This window comes from Bos indicus x Bos taurus, chromosome 14, assembly GCF_003369695.1.
Source record: "Bos indicus x Bos taurus breed Angus x Brahman F1 hybrid chromosome 14, Bos_hybrid_MaternalHap_v2.0, whole genome shotgun sequence".
Lineage (NCBI taxonomy): Eukaryota > Metazoa > Chordata > Mammalia > Artiodactyla > Bovidae > Bos > Bos indicus x Bos taurus.
In genome coordinates, this window is record NC_040089.1 from 43,274,588 (window position 1) to 43,293,592 (window position 19,005).

Genomic DNA, 19,005 nt, shown 5'->3' on the forward strand with positions numbered 1-19,005 from the left:
TTGTTGCAGAGCACAGGCTCTACAGCGTGGGCTCAGTAGTTGCAGTACACAGGCTCAGTTGTCCCGAGGCACGTGGGATCTTAGTTCCCCGACCAGGGATTGAACCCATGTCCCCTGCATTGGCAGGCAGATTCTTAACCACTGGACCACCAGGGAAGTCCTGCCTTCATTTTTTAATCAGAGGAGAGAGGCGTGAGTCTACCTCATCTGCTAGAGTGGGTTTTCTCCTTCACCTCTCCACCACTCTCAGGATCAAGGCAACTCCTTCCCAGCTAGGAGATTCCTTAATTGGCAGAAGGACGATTTTTAAGGCCATGGGAAGGCATTCTTCTTCCCAGGGAGCCCAGACGACTGCCTCTGTTCTGGAAGCATTTCCATTCTAACCTAAAGCATGTGTCTGTTTCCACACTACCCAGGGCATGAGTCATAGGCAACTAAAGGGTTAAACAGATTCCTTGGAAAGAAGACAAGACTCCAGAGCCCTGCAGGTGTGGAATCACAGCCTGCCACCGCTCACCAGATTCCCAGGCTCCCAGGCTCCGAGTTAGCAAGGTTTGGCTTTTCTTGTTTTGCCATTAAAAAAAAAAAAAAACAGAAGAAGAAATTAAATATTCTGTTCTTCCTGTATACAACTGAGCATGCAGCAAATGCCCTCAGTAAATATCTGTTGAACAGTCAACACTATTTTATAAGATTTCAGAGTTTTCTCCCACCCTGCAACTCCCAACCAGGATTTGAAGTTTCTAGTCCATAGATCATCAGTTTAGGGCCCAATTATCTGACATAACAGCTAGAGCACTATATCCTCTTATGGGAGCCACACCAAAGCTCTACGTCATAATGAAGTCACCTTATCCAAAATCACAAAGACCAAGAATAATGAAATTATTAAACAGAAGAAAACTGATGACCAGGCAAAATGAAAATGAGGAATTTTATCTCAGTCAACAGAAAGAAAGGCTAAAGTAGGTAAGACATACAGGAGAAGAGTTTGTTCTTTTTTATTTAGTCACAACACATCAGTACAACAGAGGTCAAACCCAGTTCAGTGGAGGTCACTTAAACTATACCTGCTAAAGGAATAGACCTGTAAAATGATGCTTTTATAGCTCAAATCAAATTAAATAAATCAAATAGAAGGCAGCAAAGACCTTTTAAGTTATCTCAACAACCATATTTCCATGCGCCAAAAAGAAGAACACAACATAAACATTCCCAGTGAAAAGAAAACATGGCAGCTCCGGGAAGAATTAGGTTGTGAATTTAACAGGTTCCACTGGACTATCCCATTGACCACTTGCACACCATGATCACTTATCCATGTTAACATCTGTGAACTTGAGATCTGTGAAATTAAAAATTCATTGCATTGCTTGAGGCTGATAAATGCAGACATATTCTATGCAACTGTCGTCTGTCCCTTCCTACCAACTCCAAACCCAGACCTCTCCTAGCCAAGCCAGAACTGTGAATCCTGGCAGACGACAGTGACTGGTCATTCAGATTCAGGGCCCCTAATGGTTTGTACATTCACCTCACTGCAGTAGGAGGCAGAGAATTAGCTAGTCTTTCTTGGATAAAGCTGATCATCTGATTTGTCAACGCTTTATTCAGAAATATAAAATTCAATACAGCCCGCCCCCCAAAGAATATCATTTATACAATACCTTACTTGTCAAAATATTAACAAAATAGCATCATGTTAACATTGAGCACAGTGGTTTGGAAAATTAATTCTAAAAAGAGACTGTAACTATACAAGGAGACAAACAGACTCAAAATACTAAATGTTAAAATCCCCAAAACTTTGGGACAAAAATGGGATCTTTCTTAGACAGGTTAACAAAGTAAATTAGGCACAGTACAAACCTATCACCAATTTGTGGGTTTATACTATTTCAATTTAATGTTTGGAACAAAATTTAACAACTAGTTTTTTTTTAAACTGCTAATACATGACATGATTAAAAAAACTTTAAAAAAGAAAAAGTAAACCAACAAACCTTTCGTCTTTCAACAAAGTTTATCTGAAAGTGTACCTTTTTCCTTTTTATTTTACCGATGACTTTAAGGTGATGTTGGCAACAGCCCAGCTCAGCTGGGAATTTAAGCTTTCCCCTCCCTCATTCTACAGCATCAGTTCTTTAAAAAGCTCCAATCTCCGTCCCCCAAGGTCTATAGGGTTTGCCAAGGTTTGCTGCCTGCGTGGGTGCCGAAGGGCTCAGTGCATTGGGAGACAGTAAGTGAAAGGAGCCAAAAGAGAAGGGGAAGGCCGACAGGGAGGCCACGGAGGAGAGCAGGGGTGGAGAGAGTTTGGAGGCGGAGGTGACCACCGGGAGCACCGGTCCAAGGCCGCCGCTAGGGGGCGCTCGCAAAGCGGACGCCTCCGGATGTGCTGTGGCCAACCTGCCCTGGTGGTGGGATTCCGTGGGTGAGGCCGAGGTGCCAGTGTTCCCGTGGGTGCTCTGGGACAGTAGTAGGGGGTGCGCGACGTGCGGGTGATGTCCGAAGGCGCTCCCCCAGGGAATGTGTCCAAGGCCTGCGTGGGCGCCGCTCGCCGCTTCCCGCTGGGAGGCATAGTTGTTCAGATGTGAGACCAGGCGAACTCGAAGAGGGTCCGAGGCATCCAGTCCTTCAATGATGCTCAGGTAACGGGCGACTTCGGCCAGGCATTCCCGAAACCCCAAACTCCGATAGTCCATAGCAAGGGCGTGCGCGTCAAAATAGCCTGAGGAAACGAACAAAAGAAAGACCTCAGAGCTTCGCTCATTTCCCTCATTTCTTCGATCCCAAAGGCAGCCCTTCCTGGCAAATAGCTACATCCTTTAAGGAAAAAAAAAAAAAAAAGCACTCACGGGCTCTTCTCAAAGTCCAAATATTTGGGAGTCGACCAAAATCTTTGCATTAATCAACATAAGAAGTATGTGTTTGCTAATGCAAGTTCAAAGCCCAATTAGAAACTGCCAAGCAGAAACTGGAATTATACCCTACCGGCAGATGAAACTAGGTTCATTCCTTTAATGTTTTCCCTCAACAACAACAAAAAACACATCAAGGACAGAAAAACCACAGAGTAGTGAAATTCATTAGACACACAGATGTAAGTTATCATCACGGAGCTTTTAGGCACTTGGTCCAGAGTAGAGCATTTTCCGGCTGGAGACAGACACACAGACCTCGGTCCCCCACCTTCCTTGGAGTTTTCTCTACTTCATCACAACAGGTTTCTTTCCTCAAGAGTCATGTGCCAGGTTATTCTTTAAGAATCTTGTATATGAAATTAAGACCATATATATTTTAAAAAAAGGGGGGGGGGGGGGGAGCTTTTTCTCCAAAAGGTTAATAAACAAATGTGGTTTGAGCTACCTGACCAGAGCTGTCACAACTTTAGCTGTCACACATAATAGGTATTTTCCAAAAGAAGGTGCATAAGCTTAATTTGCAGAGGGCTGGGGTGATGAATTCACTGGAGAAAACCTATGTGCACGCGAAGGCACACCGACAGGCAACCCCCCACACAACACACCGTCCTCTCTCCACCCCCAAAGCGCACAGTAAAAATAAAGCAGCGACTGCACCAATCCTAGCCGCGGGTAGCTGATCACTCTGCCCCCAGACACGCAGACGCCCCACCGGACTAGAGACGTACCTTTCCCTCCTGCAGTGTGTAGCATTTTCAGGTGATCCACCGTCATCTGCAGGATCTCGGCTTTTTCTAGCTTGGCAGATCCCTACAAAAGGAAACAACAACAAAAACCTGATTTGGCACCTACTGCCTTTGGGGAACAACTTGAAATATATACGCATAGATGTGCTCTGTAAATCATAAAAGCATAGACAACAGCAAAATAAATTATCTTCGCAAAACATGTTGGAATCTGGATGAATTTATTTCCTTCTCACAAACGCGGTTATTTCCCAAGGCACGGGTGAGATTCAGATTAAGGAGCCGAAGGATTCTGAAGGCGTGGATAGCTACACCGAGAGAGCTACCTACTTTCTCCATTACCTGCTTCTCAAAAGCACTGGGTACCAGCCTCCTCAGCTCAGACAAACTGTTATTGATCCGGTCTCGTCGGCGCTTCTCAATAATCTGGAGAAAGCAGGCAAAACAAAGGGAGACATTTACATTACGACTGTAAATTCTAAAATGAAGAAAGGTGGTTCTTCCCGTTAATTAATAAAACAAACAGCCTCCCCCCACCCCAAAAAAAGGGTGCACTGTAAAGAGACTCACGCCTCTCCGTCTTTTCCTGGCCAAGATCTGTGAAGATGTAGTTGGGGACATGGAACCTAAAGCTGAACTCAAGTTCCTAAATGAAAAGGGGGAAAAAGAAACAAACAGGAATCGCCGTTAAGCGAGAGTAGGTGATCTGAGAGGTCGCCCCCACGCCCTACCCGTACTCAGATTTTTTAGGCAACTTGGGCTTGAAAGCACCTCCGGGTCGTTCACCCGGGGCGGAGGCCTGCCGGAGATGCGCGGAGGTCAGTGCAGGGCGCCGGCATGCCCCGGGCCCTCGTGCGCTGTCACCGAGGCCAGCCGACGCTAGCCTCCCGCCGCCAACTCACCCATTCTCATCCGCACTCTCCTTTTCCACCTCGATGGTCTCGTCCAGCTCGCTTTCCGAGGAGCTGTACTCGGGGTGGGCTCGCTTCATGCTGGCTGAGCGGGGAATCTGGGGGAGGGTCGGCACGGCGGGCAGGGAGGAGTTAACTGAAGCGGCGCCTCTCCGCGCTCGACTGCTCGCGTTCCGCACACACTGGTCCGGCTCACGCTCTGCCTCCGGTTAAAACTCAACCATCCCTTTCCCACGCTGCGCCCCTTCCCAGGGCCCTGGGGAGGGCGGGGGAGTGGAGGGGGCGGACGAGGGGGCGGAGGGGCGGGGCGGTGGCTCCCGGGCAACAGCCTTCCCTCGGCCAATCCGGTTTCTAGCTCCTCTGATTGGCAGCCTCTCAGGAGAGGGGCGGGGGCGAGGCTGAGGCCGAGGGCTAACCCCAGGCCCGCCCTCCGCGCCCGCCCCTGCCTGGCGGCGGTGTGTCGGCTCCGCAGGGGCTCCACCGGGCCTCCGCTGGGGAGGAAGGAGGCGGCGCGGGCGGCGCAGGGCCGGCGGCGGGCAGGCGGGGGAGGCCGGGCCGGGACACCAGCCCGCCGTCGGCCGCGGCCCCGCCCCGCCCCGCGCGCCCCGATTGGCCTGGCCTCACGCCAGGGCCGCGCCTGTAGCGCCGCCGGTGAGCCGCACGCGCCGCGGGCCGTGGGAAAGTGCCGGCGCCGCGGCCGCCAGCCAATCCGGGCGACCGACGGCGGCGACGGCGGCCGCGCTGGCGGCGGCGGCGGCGGCGGCGGCGCTGGGCGTCCGCATGAATGGAGAAGAATGGGCAGGCGGGGGAGCGGGGCCGCGTGAGGGCGCGCCGGCGGGGGCTGGGCGGCCGCGGGCCAGGCCCCCCGTGTGAACCTGTAATCGGAGCCTGGGCGCCGGGCGGCCCCGGAAGCCGCCGCCCTGCACAGCGGTAAATCTCGGCTGCCGGGCCGCGGGTGTCCGGCGGCAGGAGGCGCACGCCGCAGGCGAAGCCGGGTCCGAAGCACCTGGCCAGGCGGCGCGCCGGACGCCAGGCGGAGGGTGCGGGGCTCCAGGAGAGCGGCCGCCGGGGCGCCGTTCACTGTGGCCACTAGCCCGGGGCCCCGGACGCTTGCAGGGGAAGATGTGGTTTCGGGAAATGTTCTTTTTCGGGTTTTGGAGCTGTGTCCTCACTAGCAGACGGACTAGCTTCCGCAGGGGCTTCCCAGCCTCCGAGATGGAATAAATTCCCCTGTGCATCTGGGATCCGGGGAAATGGAGCGCTTGTTTGCTGGGCCAATTGGGGCGGGGGGTGGGGGGCGGGCAGGGGTGGACGGATGAGGGGGCAGCTGGGGCTATTCTTTTTTTTTTTTTTTTCAGGCGTTGGCGGCCAGATCCTGTCAGCGGGCGACAGGGTGGCGGGACTGTGAGCATTTACGTCTGGGGCCGCCCTGGCTGCTGAGATTCACATCTCTGACCACCAGACACACACGCGCCCCCTGCACACCTCCTGCCTTGGGGGTGGCGTGGCGGGTCTGGGTGCTACGTGTAGTTCCCAGGCCTCAAGGAGATAGATGTTTTACGAATATATATTGTATATCTCGGACTGCTTCCTGATTTGTAGGAGGTTGTTCTGAATTTAGGAATCCAGGCATCTCTCTCCCCTGACAAAGGGGCAGAGCAGTACATATTCCTCTGAAGTCCACTCGGGGACTGCAGTCTTTCAGTGATGGACTGCCTGATACATATTGTTGAGCATGATAGAAACATTGTTACCTTTGCAAGTTGCTAGTCCGTTTCTCTCCCTCCTTAGTTTATTGATTTCAATACCCACATTTCAGACGCCACACACTCAGTGGCCTGAGCCTGATAGGGATCGGATGTTTTTCAGTCGCTCACCCTGACACGGTAAGCCACTTCCTGACTCTCACTGAACCTCGTATTCCACTAAACCTCTACCACCTCAAGCCCCTCCCTCAAGTCCTTCCCAGGTGCCTCTTTCTGCTTTCCTGTCTAGGCTGGGTCCTTCCATCAGCCAACTGGGATTTGTTGTTGCTGACCCACCAGGCACCCTTGGGCCCTGGTATTGCACCGGAGGCCACTTCTCAGCTGTTCTGCCCCACTCCAGCCCCCAACCCCGCGGATAACCCCACTATTTCCTTTCTCAGCTCTTGGCTCAAGTGACAGAGCTCTCTAGGGTCTGCTACAATCACAGTTCAGCCTCCGCAGTCTTAAGTCTATCAAGTCATTGCTACCGGCTGCTTCCCTCCCAGAACCTGGTGGTCCAGGCATAGGAAACCATCCACCCACTCCCCCCTGCCTTCCAGAAGTTTCTCTGACTTTCAGTTTCTTTCCCTGCCCTAGAAGTCAGTGTGTCCACTACCCACCCCCCACCCCCCCACCCCCCCCCCCCCCCCCCCCCCCCGCCTTCTGTGGTTCTGTAAATTTTCCCAGCCTCTGGAATCTACAAGTGAGTCAACCTTTCCTGCCTTGGCCCATTTAGGCCACTTTGTTGAGTCGTGGGCAAGCTGCAGATAGGTGGAGGGAGAGGAAAATACAAAGGGGTTGAGGATTCCTCACCCACATTGATACCTACACAAGATATTTCTCCCATACTCAGTATTACTTTTCAGTCAAAAGTGAGGTCTGGATTAAAATAATCATTTCCAGTGTGCTGAGCTTTGACTCTGGCACACTGACCCCCCTCTCCCCTGGAGCACAGCTGCCTAGCCTCTAGGGAAAGGGCCTTTTCCAAGGCAGGGGGTTGGAGGAGGGGTGATGGGAGTGTTGTTCTTTTATAACTCGTGGCTCCGGCAGTACCAGCCTCTTCCAGGTTGCATGCAGGCCCATTCCTTGCCTAGTCTGAGTCTGGGTTTAGTTAGTTATTTGTGTCCTGTAGGTTGCCTTTCTCTGTGTTTTCTTGGGAAGAGATGCCCTGGAATAGATGGGTACTCAAGATTTGGGAATTCACTCACAGGGCTAGGCTTGAGCCAGGCTTCTTCAGAGATGAACTCCTGAGACCTCCAGAGGAAAAGAGCTCAGCCTCAAATCACAACTCCAGCATTTCTATATGAAACAGGCTTAAGTTGAAATGGATACGCACACACTACTGTTCATGATGGATAACAGCAAGGACTTGCTATTTAGCACAGGGAATTCTACTCAGTGTTCTGTGATAACCTGTATGAGTATATGTGCTCAGTCTCGTCCAATTCTTTGCAACCCCATGGACCCCACCAGGCTCCTCTGTCCATGGGATTTCCAGGCAAGAATACTGAAGTGGGTTGCCCTTTCTTTCTCCAGGGGATCTTCCCAGTCCAGGGACTGAATCTGAGTCCTGCATTGGCAGGCAGGTTCTTTTACCACTGAGCCACTAGAGAACCCCATCTATATGAGAAAGGAATCTAAAAAAGAATAAATATATGTATATATATAACTGAATCACTGTGCTGTATGTTTGAAACTAACAACATTGTAAATGAACTAAAAATTATATATAACTGAATCACTTTACTATATGTCTGAAACTGACACAGCATTATAAATCAACTATACTCCAATTAAAAAAAAAATACCACCACCGTGGGAATCAGTGGCTGAGTCCCACTGGAGAACTCCAGAGACTGCATAGGGAAAAAGGAGAGAAAGAGGCTTAAGGATAGCCAACTGTCCAGAAGGGACACAGCAGAAGCCAGGTGAGGAAACCATCCTGGAAGAAGTCATGAACCGTCAGTTAATCCACAGGGGCTTTAGCCACTATAGACATCCTTACTTTGATGTCCTCGGTGATGCCCTTTCTCTGGCAATTTGCTGATGAGTGCAGGTGACTGAGAACAAACAGGTGTTGTGAATGGTGTGCAGGAGGGCCAGACTCCACCCACAGCCTCAAAAAGACAGGGGCTGCCTCACTTTGGGCTTTCAGACAAGTTGCTCTCTCCATTCTGAGGCAAAACGCCTTTGTTAAAATGACTTTTAGGTGAAGTCAGCCAGTGTTTGAAACATCTAGGTCTTGTTTATTTATGCATTCACTTGACAAACTCGTATAAAGTCCCTCCTATGTGCTGGTCACTGAGCCAAGCTGGGAGCATTGGGTTGGGAAGCCACAGTCCCTATCAAGCTACTCATATGGATATGTGGGAAAGACGTATTCAGAACAATATCTTAGCTGCATGACTAAGTGGCCAGTTATTTAACCTCTTTAAGCCTCAGTTCTCTCTGTAAAATGGGAATATTAATAATTATTATTTTCCATTGTCACAAAGTCAATTATGTAAATCATTTTACATAGTGCTGAGCCATTAGTAGGCACTCAAATAGTAGCTGTTATTACTAACTATTAGTATACCTGATTTACCAATGAGTAAATAAACTCAGCACTGGGTTACCCCTCAGTTTTCTTCAGATACTGTGTTATACATCTAATGAGTAAATAAGCATCTAGTGTCTAGACATATTAAATAAAACTGGGGACTTCTCTGGTGGTCTAAGGGCTAACACTGCACTCCTAAGGCAGGGGGCCCAGGTTCGATCCTTGCTGAGGGAACTAGATCCCACATGCTGCAACTAAGACCTGGCACAATCAAATAGATCATAAGGGTCTCTGAAAATCAACTATACCCCAATATAAAATAAAAATTAAATTTAAAAAGAGTAGGAAGTAATATCCTTTTAAGATGATGAGAAAGTGCTTTTTCAAAAAGCACTAGATTATTTTGAGTAGAGCGAAAAAAAGAAGCATCTGCTATTCATTATTAGTGAAAGTTGTGCTTTTTGAGTGTCTTTCTAAGGAGCATCCCTTGAGTGTGCAGTGCTATGGGTTTGAGGACAAATAAGTCACATACTTATGGAGCTCAGAGCTGGCTCCTTTATGAGAACCCACCAAATCAGAAACCACAAAGCAGAGTCACCCCAAACCGTCAGACCCAAATTCTAAGTGCCAGTTTTCCTCTGGTCCCCACGCTTCCCTCTTTTCTCTGGATGCCTGTCTCAGACGCCACACTGCCTTGTGGCATGTCATGCCACACAAAAATGCACTTCCACTCTCAACTCTCCTAATTGAGGTCAGATGTAAGACCCTCTGTGTTCGCCCTGAAGGAATGTTTAATTGGAATCCCATCAGACCGCAGTGTGGTACAGTGGGAGAGACAGAGGATTCCAAGTGTGGGTTTGAATCCTCCTTCCCTGGCTCTGTGACCTGGAGCCCATGACCACACCTCTCTCACCTCTCTCCTCTGAGCCTCACTTTCCTCATCTGTAAATTAAGAATTCTCATTCAGTGTTGGTTTTTGCCTTTCTGAAAGGTAAAATGAAACAAAGTATTTTGTAAAGATACTATATAAATGGTATGCCTTCTGCATATGAATTATAATGGTAATAACATGGGCTATTCCATCCAGTTTGACTGGACCCCTTAAGAGGAAGCTTCTGTAGGTTTTCTTGCTCCTGTCAATGCATTCCTTCAAGATGGGCCACTCCATCTTTGAAAAAGAAAAGGATCTTTAAAATGCCAAAGTGCATTTCACAGAACATTAACCTTTCAAGATTCTCTGTAAATAAAAGAATCTGTTTTCATATACATTTGGGAAACTCTTGGCAATCTCAGGGTGCATGAGAGCATGCACAGTTTTGAGAAGTCCAAAGGAAAGAAGCCTCATTGTCATGTCTGACTCAGAACTACCCAAGTTCATCATCTTTTTTCACATAGCATCTGCTAATAGTCTACTAAAACAGCATCCCTAAAGAATAGACTTTAGGAAATTCTTTACTAGCATAAGGATGGATACACTTAGCTTTTGATTAAAGACCACTGACCCACAGAAAATTAAATTAAGCAGTGAAAAGCAACTTAACAAAAACTATTATTGAGTTCTGAATATAACTTTTGATTTAAAGTTCTTTGTTGACTAATCTGAGAACCCAGTTCCTTGAAAAAAAAATTTAAATAAACAGCAGACACTCACACAGTACTTACCATATGCCAGGCAGTTTTAAGAACTTCATATATCATTCATTGAACCCTCACAGTAAACCAAGGAGGAGGAATTACTGTTTTTTCCCTGTTTTAGAAGAAGCCCAGCAGAGACAAGCAGGAGATTTGCCCAAAGTCATATCTGAATCCCTGCTATTGGTTTGATTCTATGACACTTTTCAAGAGTGCTGTGCTGTGCTTAGTCGCTCAGTTGTGTCCAATTCTTTGTGACCCCACAGACTATAGTCTTCCAAGCTTTTCTGTCCTTGGGGGTTCTACAGGAAAGAAATACCAGAGTGGGTTGCCATGCCTTCCTCTAGGTGATCTTCCCAACCCAGGGATCGAACCTAGGTTTCCCAGATTCTTTACTGTCTGAGCCACCAGGGAAGCCCCCTAAAAGAGTAGTTTCCAGCATATTCTTTTCTCAATTAAAATGATGCAAGTAGTAATTTATAACATTTTCTCAAAATAATTCAAATACTAATTTGCAGTGTATTTTCAAAATTCAGTAATTCAATGAAACTTTTTGTTTTCATACTTTCAAGGTGAAAGTGAAAGGGAAGTCGCTCAGCCGTGTCTGACTCTTTGCGACCCCGTGGACTGTAGCCGACCAGGCTCCTCTGTCCATGGGATTCTCCAGGCAAGAACACTGGAATGGGTTGCCATTTCCTTCTCCAGGGGATCTTCTGGGCCCAGGGATCGAACCCAGGTCTCCCGCATTGCAGGCAGACTCTTTAACCTATGAGCCACCAGGGCAGACTCCACTTTAAAGGTAGTTCTGGATATAAATGCACACCAGGACCCAGAGACCCCACAGAGACTGAGCCAGAACTGTGTTTGAGTGTCTCCTTTGGAGGTATACAGGTCAGCAGTGGACTGCTCCAGGGGCAGGGGCTCTGGGTGCAGTAGACCTGGGTACAGCATAAGCCCTCTTGGAGGAGGTCGCCATTAACCCCACCATAGAGCCACCAGAACTTACACACAGCTGGGGAAACATACTCTTGGAGGACAAAAACAAAAGCTTGTGGGCACCAGGACCCAGAAGAAAGGAGCAGTGACCCCATAAGAGACAGATCCAGACTTGCCCATGAGTGTACAGGAGTCTCAGGTGGAGGCATGGGTCGGTGGTGGCCTGCTGCAGTTGTCATTGAGTGTAGCAGTACATGCATGGGACCTTTTGAAGGAGGTCACCATTATCTTCATCACCTCCACCATAGTTTGGCCTCAGGTCAAACAATTGGGAGGGAACACAGCCCCTCCCATGAACAGAAAATTGGATTAAAGTTTTCCTGAGCATGGCCCCGCCAATCAGAACAAGACCCAGTTTCCCCCTCAGTCAATCTCTCACATCAGGAAGCTTCCATAAGCCTCTTCTTCTCCATCAGAGGGCAGACAGAATGAAAACCACAATCACAGAAAACTAACCAATCTGATCACATGGGCCACAGCCTTGTCTAATTCAATGAAACTTTGATCCATGTCATGTAGGGCCACTCAAGACAGACGGGTCATGGTGGAGAGTTCTGACAAAACGTGCTCCACTGGAAAAGGGAATGGCAAACCACTTCAGTATTCTTGCCTTGAGAAGCCCATGAACAGTATGAAAAGGCAAAAAGATAGGACACTGAAAGATGAACTCCTCAGGTCGGTAGGTGCCCAATATACTATTGGAGATCAGTGGAGAAAGAATGAAGATGGAACCAAAGCAAAAACAACACCCAGTTAAAACAACACCCAGTTATGGATGTGAATGGTGATGGAAGTAAAGTCCGAAGCTACAAAGAGCAATATTGCATAGGAACCTGAAATGTTAGGTCCATGAATCAACACAAATTGCAAGTGGTCAAACAGGAGATGGCAAAAGTAAACATCAACGTTTTAGGAATCAGGGAACTAAAATGGACTGGAATGGGTGAATTTAACTCAGATGACCATTATATTTACTACTGCGGGCAGGAATCCCTTAGAAGAAATGGAATAGCCATCATGGTGAACAAAAGAGTTCGAAATGCAGTACTTGGATGCAATCTCAAAAACGACAGAATGATCTCTGTTCATTTCCAAGGCAAACCATTCAATATCACCATAATCCAAGCCTATGCCCCAACCAGTAATGCTGAAGAAGCTGAAGTTGAACGGTTCTATGAAGACCTACAAGACCTTTTAGAACTAACACCCCCCAAAAAAGATGTATGGCCCCATCACTTCATGGCAAATAGATGGGGAAACAATGGAAATAGTGAGAGACTTTATTTTGAAGGGCTCCAAAATCACTGCAGATGGTGACTGCAGCCATGAAATTAAAAGCAGAAACTAAAATAACATTATAAAGCAATTATCCTCCAATTTAAAAAAAAAATAGAAAGTACCACTGTGGTGGACACAACTTCCTAAGATCTTAACAGAAGGTATAATTGAATAAACTTTTCTTTTACCACATTAAAAACACTCTAGGGGCCTCCTTAGTGGTCCAGCATGATTAAGAATCCACCTTACAATGCAAGGGACACTGGTTCAATCCCTGGCCTTGGAAGATCCTGTACACTGAGTGCCAACTAAGCCCATGAGCCACAGCTATTGAGCCCACGCTCTGCAACTACTGAACCCTGAGTACCTAGAGCCCATGCTCAGCAACAAGAGAAGCCACCACAGTGAGAAGCCTGTGCACTGCATTGAAGAGCAGCCCCCACTCAATGCAGCTAGAGAAAGCCCGCATGCATCAGTGAAGACCCAGGACAACCAAAAAGTAATAATAATAATAAATTAATTAATTAAAAAATAGAAATACTCTCAAATATTTGGCTATTTTTGGCTGTTTGGATTCTTCTGTTTGCTGAATTGTATTCAGTAACAATAATGCATAGTAAATAGCATAAAATTAACATATTTTCCCACTGGAAAAAATAAATAATAGAAACAGAAACATGAATTGGCAGAATTTTTCATAGGGTTTAAACATATGCCCTAATTTATGACAAGCAGGATGTATTCAGCTTTGAAAACAGCTTGATTAGTTTTTGCTTATGTTTTATGACATGTCATTGCCTCGGTTCATACACAATTATCATTATACTTATTTTAAATGATTTTTTAAAGTTTTTAATCAAAGTACTCAAACTCCAAGTGCAGTTTTCTGAGAACCCACAGTTCTGAGATTAAAAACTTGTCCTCTGGAAAAATATATGATTCCTAGTAAATTTTCACACCCAGTTTTAATGTTTGTTTTTTTTTTTTAATGTTTTGTATGTGTTAAGCAAATCTTAAAATATTAAGGAATTTAAGTATTTCTTATAAAGGTGACCCTAACCAAAATTTCATTCTACTATCAGCCCACATTAAATTTTTACAGTACTTATTCAGACCATCTTTGTTTCTAAATTTTCTATTTAAAATACAAAAAACTTAACACATACACAAACTTATTCTTCTGGTACAAATTATTGTCAACATGCAACATTAATTGAGATTTTTTCCCCCTTGAAATCTGACTAGAAGAATTAAGTTTTAAATCAATGTTATCTAATTTTTAATATTGTGTGTGCTCAGTCACTCAGTCATGTCCAACTCTTTGCCACCCCATGGACTGTAACCTGCCAGGCTCCACTGTCCATGGAATTTTCCAGGCAAGAATAATGGAGGGGGTTGCCATTTCCTTCTCCAGGGGATCTTCCCAACACAGGGATTGAACCCAGGTCTCCTGCATCTCTTGCATTGTCAGGCAGATTCATTACCATTGACCCACCCGGGAAGCCCAATTTTTAATATTACCTTATTTTATTCTTTCCCTCCAATTCAATCCTTACTGATAAGTGACAGAGTTCTTATATGGAACAGCATATCTGGATTCCATTCTACTGAGTTCCTGCCAAGAACTACGGCTAGTAATTGTGGTGCAGAGAAAGGAAGTAGAGTGTTTTGCAAGAGAAATTCATTAACAGTTCTTTGGATTTTATCATTGTGAACTTAGATCCCCTGAAAACACATGCAAGTGTATGCACACACACAAGTTCTTGCTTTAAGTTGTTGAGCATTAAGAGTTTTCTACACAAGGCACCATATTATAGGCTGTAAATATTCTTCCTTCTGGAACTGGACACACAAAAACCTTAGAGAGAAACTAAAAGAGCACATCGTAGTGTTGTCTTTGTCAGCATTTTCTTTCTGCTTCTCCTTTGCAGTCAGATTAACAGATAAGAAACCCACAAGTTCATCCATACTGTTCCCTAAGAGGAATTTTCATATTGCGTTCTCTGTTTATTCATGGAATCTGGGCTCTTGGACTCAACATTTTAAGTGTAAGAGAGAGAGAGTAAGAATATGCTGGTGGATGGTGAGTGAAGGAAGAATTGTGCAGGATGAAACACTCCAATGTCAGGGTCAAAAGCAACTTGCTGCCTTTATTCTCTATACCTGTATGTGTGGCATAAGTGGAGCTAGGAGAGGAAACATAAGAGGGTGTGATGGTTTGTGTCATTGTAAAGAAAAGAGGCCTCAAGTACAAGGAAACAGGGCGGGCGAGGGACGGTCCAGTGGAAAATGACTGCCGTGCCCACTAGAGCAAAGAAAAGTGAAATGGGATAGATGATCTAATTAGGTTCAGAAACTGAAGGTAGAGATTTTGAATTCTCCTATCACAAAGTTGAGGTGATACAAAATAATCCACACATATTAGAAAGAAATCCTGGAATTGGGAATCTTCTGGGAATGAACCAGGATTAAGGCTATGGTTTTAGGAAGGGGGGAAAAAAGGGAAAGAAATTCTGAAAGAACATTGAGCAGTACTTGGCGTGTCACTGGATGGAGATAATACTGCCCTGCCAGATAATGAGTTAAGAATCATTCCCAGATTTCCTGCTCAAGAAAGTGGTTCTCAACTTTTAGCATGCATTAAAGTTACCTGCATCACCGATGCAATGGACATGAACTTGAACAAACTCTGGGAGATGATAAAGGACAGGAAAACCCGGAGTGCTGCTGTCCATGGGGTCGCAAAGAGTCGGACAGAACTTGGCGACTGAACAACAAAAACAAGGTTGTTCTGCTGCTGCTGATCCAAGGACTACACTCAAAGAGCCACTGTTTTAGAAGATCATTAGCCTTTGCTATAATAATAGAGAAACTTGGCTCTAAGAGAGGACAGCTGAGGAGAAAACAAGTCGCTTGGTTTCAAGTCTATCAAAAGATCATGATGAGATACACAGCATCCAGTATATATCTTTGAAATAGCCAGGGTCCTTCGGATGATAAGAACTTTGTATTTTTCTAATTAACTTAGAATATATATTAAACCCTGAAATGAAGTGATTTGAATTTGGGGGTCATTTTGCTGGTTATGGTAATGGTTTGATGTTTGTCTTAAGAAAGTCACTGCTTACTTGAGAAACCATGAATACTCAAAATAGGTTTACCATGGGAAGGGCTCCATAGAGAAGAAAGGAAACCATTGTTTCCCTGAAGTTAAATGAAATGTCCAGGCCTCTGAAGCACAAATAAATTAGCAAATAAAAATAAAAGCATAAAGAAGGTCATCCTTCAAATCCAAAGGCAAAATAACTAAAAACTAGGTGAACATTATGGTGGTAATAATAGAACTTAGTAATACATGTTAATTATATAAAAACAAAGTGTGTTCCTCCAGGGCCTACCGGTTTTGTATTGAGCTATGTGTGCTTAGTTGCTTAGTCCTATCCAACTCTTTGCAAACCCATGGACGGTAGCCCTTCAGGTTCCTTTGTCCATGGGGATTCTCCAGCCAAGAATACTAGAGTGGGTTGCCATGCCCTCCTCAAGGGGTCTCCTACATTTCAGGCGGATTCTTTACCAGCTGAGCCACCAGGGAAGCCCCTATTTAACTATGCCACTGCCAAGTTGCTTCAGTCATTTTCGACTCTGTGACCCCATAGACAGCAGCCCACCAGGCTCTGCCGTCCCTGGGATTCTCCAGGCAAGAACACTGGAGTGGGTTGCCATTTCCTTCTCCAATGCATGAAAGTGAAAAGTGAAAGTGAAGTCGCTCAGTCGTGTCTGACTCCTAGTGACCCCATGGACTGCAGCCTACCAGGCTCCTCCATCCATGGAATTTTCCAGGCGAGAGTACTCGAGTGGGTTGCCATACATATCCCAACTTCAGACCTAGAACTATGCTGTTTAGACGAGTGGTTCTCAAACTTTTGTGAGCAGTGGAATCACATGGAGGGCTTCAAAAACACAGATTCTTGGGCACCACTTGCAGAATGTCTGACTCAGTAGATATAGCGTGGATGCAACCATGTGTGTGTGTATGTTAGTCACTCAGTCGTGTTTGATTGTCTCACCAACAAGGTTCCTCTGTTCATGGAATTCACGAGGCAGGAATACTGGAGTGGGTTGCCATTCTCTTATCCAGGGAATCTTCCTGACTCAGGGATCGAACCCAGGCCTGCCACATTGCAGGCAGATTCTTTACTGTCTGAGCCACCAGGGAAGCCTGCAACCATTTGTAGCCCAAGCAAATTTCCAGGTGAGGCCAATACTGCACATTCTGAACCACACTTTAAGAATCACTGGTTTAGATGTATAGTTTACAACTGGCCAGGTAGTATAATCATCGGGAAGTCTGTTTTAAAATCCCAGTTCTTATACTACACCCCAGATGATTAAAATCAGAATCCCTGGGGATGAAACCCAGGCATTTTGAAGTTCTGAGCTGATTCCAGTGTGGAGTCAAAGTGGAGAATTTCTAGCTAGACCTCAAACTTTAGCATACATTCAAATCAGTTGGAGACTTGTTAAACCACAGATTTCTGGTCCCTACTGGGCAGTTTCTAATTCACTAAATCTGGTTTGGGCCCAGGGCTATGCATTTCAATCAGTTTCCCAGGTGATGATGCTGTTGGTCTTGGAACCCTGCTTTGAGAACCACAGATCAGACCCCAACCTCAACTCTAGCTGCACTTTATCTATTGAGGGATCTGGTATAAAACATGAAGTTAACTACCGCCACCCCCCAAATAAACAATAAAAACCGGGCATTGGGATTTAATTCATTTAGGATGGCAAGCTTTTCGAGCTCTCCAAATGATTCTAAGGTGCAGCCCAAGACTGAGAATAACAGTCAAACCGAGCAAAGGTAAAGATGCAACAAATGCCTCACCTGAAATGTCTGCTGCTTGTCTGGCTACATATGGCCTCTTCCAACAGTATTCCAAGCATATTCCTGCTTTAATCATTATGTGCAATATAATATCTGTGCTTAAGAAAAATACTACATTTTTTAAATAAATGGAAGATTATAACAGTCATTTCTGAATTTGAGAAGTAACTAGGTTAGGCCAGGAGGGGATTCTCCCCCCTATCCTTCATTGCTATAAATACAATTTGCTGTCTGGAGTTTTTAACTGTAACATGGTAACCCACCCCTTTGGTGAGCTGCAGCTAGTCATGTAAACAGAAACATTATAACTGTTATTATAAAAGCAGTTTTCTATAAAGGAGAATTTATGCTTATATCTAAATAAACTTGAATCCTGATCAAACACCCTGGTTCCAGGAAAATAACTTTGGGTTTGGACAACACAAACCAGAGTAACGATTTGCTGCCAGTTGAAGTTTTTGAATACACAGGGTCATTTTTAATCACATAGTATGGGAATAACTGGTCTGCTGCAGACAGTAGAAGCTGAGATTTGGGAATAGGGTGGTGGGCGTGGGAAGTAACAGATGGACTCAGCACTAAACCAGAGCTTCCTTGGCCAGCTCTGAGCTCTATGCTCAGATCCATGTTCGTAAATAGTTACTTTCTACTTTAGTTGTCACCACAAACAGTGATACTATTATGTTTTAGCAGCTGATTGAGTAACTTACCATTCATGATCCTTCTGCAATATACTATGCAAGTCTAGTTATTAAACCCAGAAAGACTTTAGAAATTTAGCACTGGAAAAGCTTCACACCCACTAGAATGGTTGTAACAAAAAACTCAAACAATAGCAAATACTGGTGGGGATCTGAAGAGACTGAAACCACCCAACATTGCCAGGTTGGAATTTACCACCCAATTTACCACTTTTGCAAACAGAGTGTTGGTTTTCTTAAAAGTTAAACATGAAGTGACCACACAGCTGAGCAATTCTGCTCCTGGGTATTTACCCAAGACCAAAAATAATAATAAAAATATTTAGGCAAAAAAAGTTGAGTGTGAATGTAAAAGACGCTCAGGCAAAAACTTAAGTGTGGCTGTTTATAGCACTATTACACATAATGGCCAAAAAATGGAAGCAATCAAATGTCCATCAACTAATGAACAGATTAACAAAATGTATGTATAGTCCACGCAATGGAATATTATTCACCAATAAAAAGGGAAGTGTTAATATATGCTGCTGCTGCTAAGTTGCTTCAGTCGTTTCCAACTCTGTGCAATCCCAGAGACGGCAGCCCACCAGGGTCCTACGTCCCTGGGGTTCTCCAAGCAAGAACACTGGAGTGCCACTTCCTTCTCCA

The 19,005-nt window shown here is 45.5% G+C and overlaps 1 protein-coding gene and 1 long non-coding RNA gene across 2 annotated transcripts; one reads left to right on the plus strand and one right to left on the minus strand.

Moving 5' to 3' along the window:
- Window positions 1–977: 977 nt before the first annotated feature.
- HEY1 (hes related family bHLH transcription factor with YRPW motif 1) lies at window positions 978–5,111 on the minus strand. Its single transcript, XM_027561243.1, has 5 exons — window positions 4,570–5,111; window positions 4,238–4,313; window positions 4,010–4,093; window positions 3,650–3,731; window positions 978–2,728 (listed from the first exon to the last, which is right to left on the minus strand). Exons 1-5 carry the CDS (start codon window positions 4,656–4,658, stop codon window positions 2,145–2,147), a joined length of 915 nt encoding a protein of 304 aa, XP_027417044.1. The 5' UTR covers window positions 4,659–5,111; the 3' UTR covers window positions 978–2,144.
- Window positions 5,112–5,369: 258 nt separating this feature from the next.
- LOC113903959 lies at window positions 5,370–6,162 on the plus strand. Its single transcript, XR_003514361.1, has 2 exons — window positions 5,370–5,508; window positions 5,937–6,162. It is a non-coding gene; the product is annotated as an uncharacterized LOC113903959 (long non-coding RNA).
- Window positions 6,163–19,005: the final 12,843 nt, after the last annotated feature.

Coding starts and splice junctions, on each gene's coding strand:
- HEY1 (XM_027561243.1), bottom strand. CDS start 4,658: ATGAAGCGAGCCCACCCCGAGTACAGCTCCTCGGAAAGCGAGCTGGAC. Junction 4,094..4,237: donor CCAGGAAAAGACGGAGAGGC/GTGAGTCTCTTT, acceptor TGCTTTCTCCAG/ATTATTGAGAAGCGCCGACG. Junction 2,729..3,649: donor ACACACTGCAGGAGGGAAAG/GTACGTCTCTAG, acceptor TCGTTTCCTCAG/GCTATTTTGACGCGCACGCC.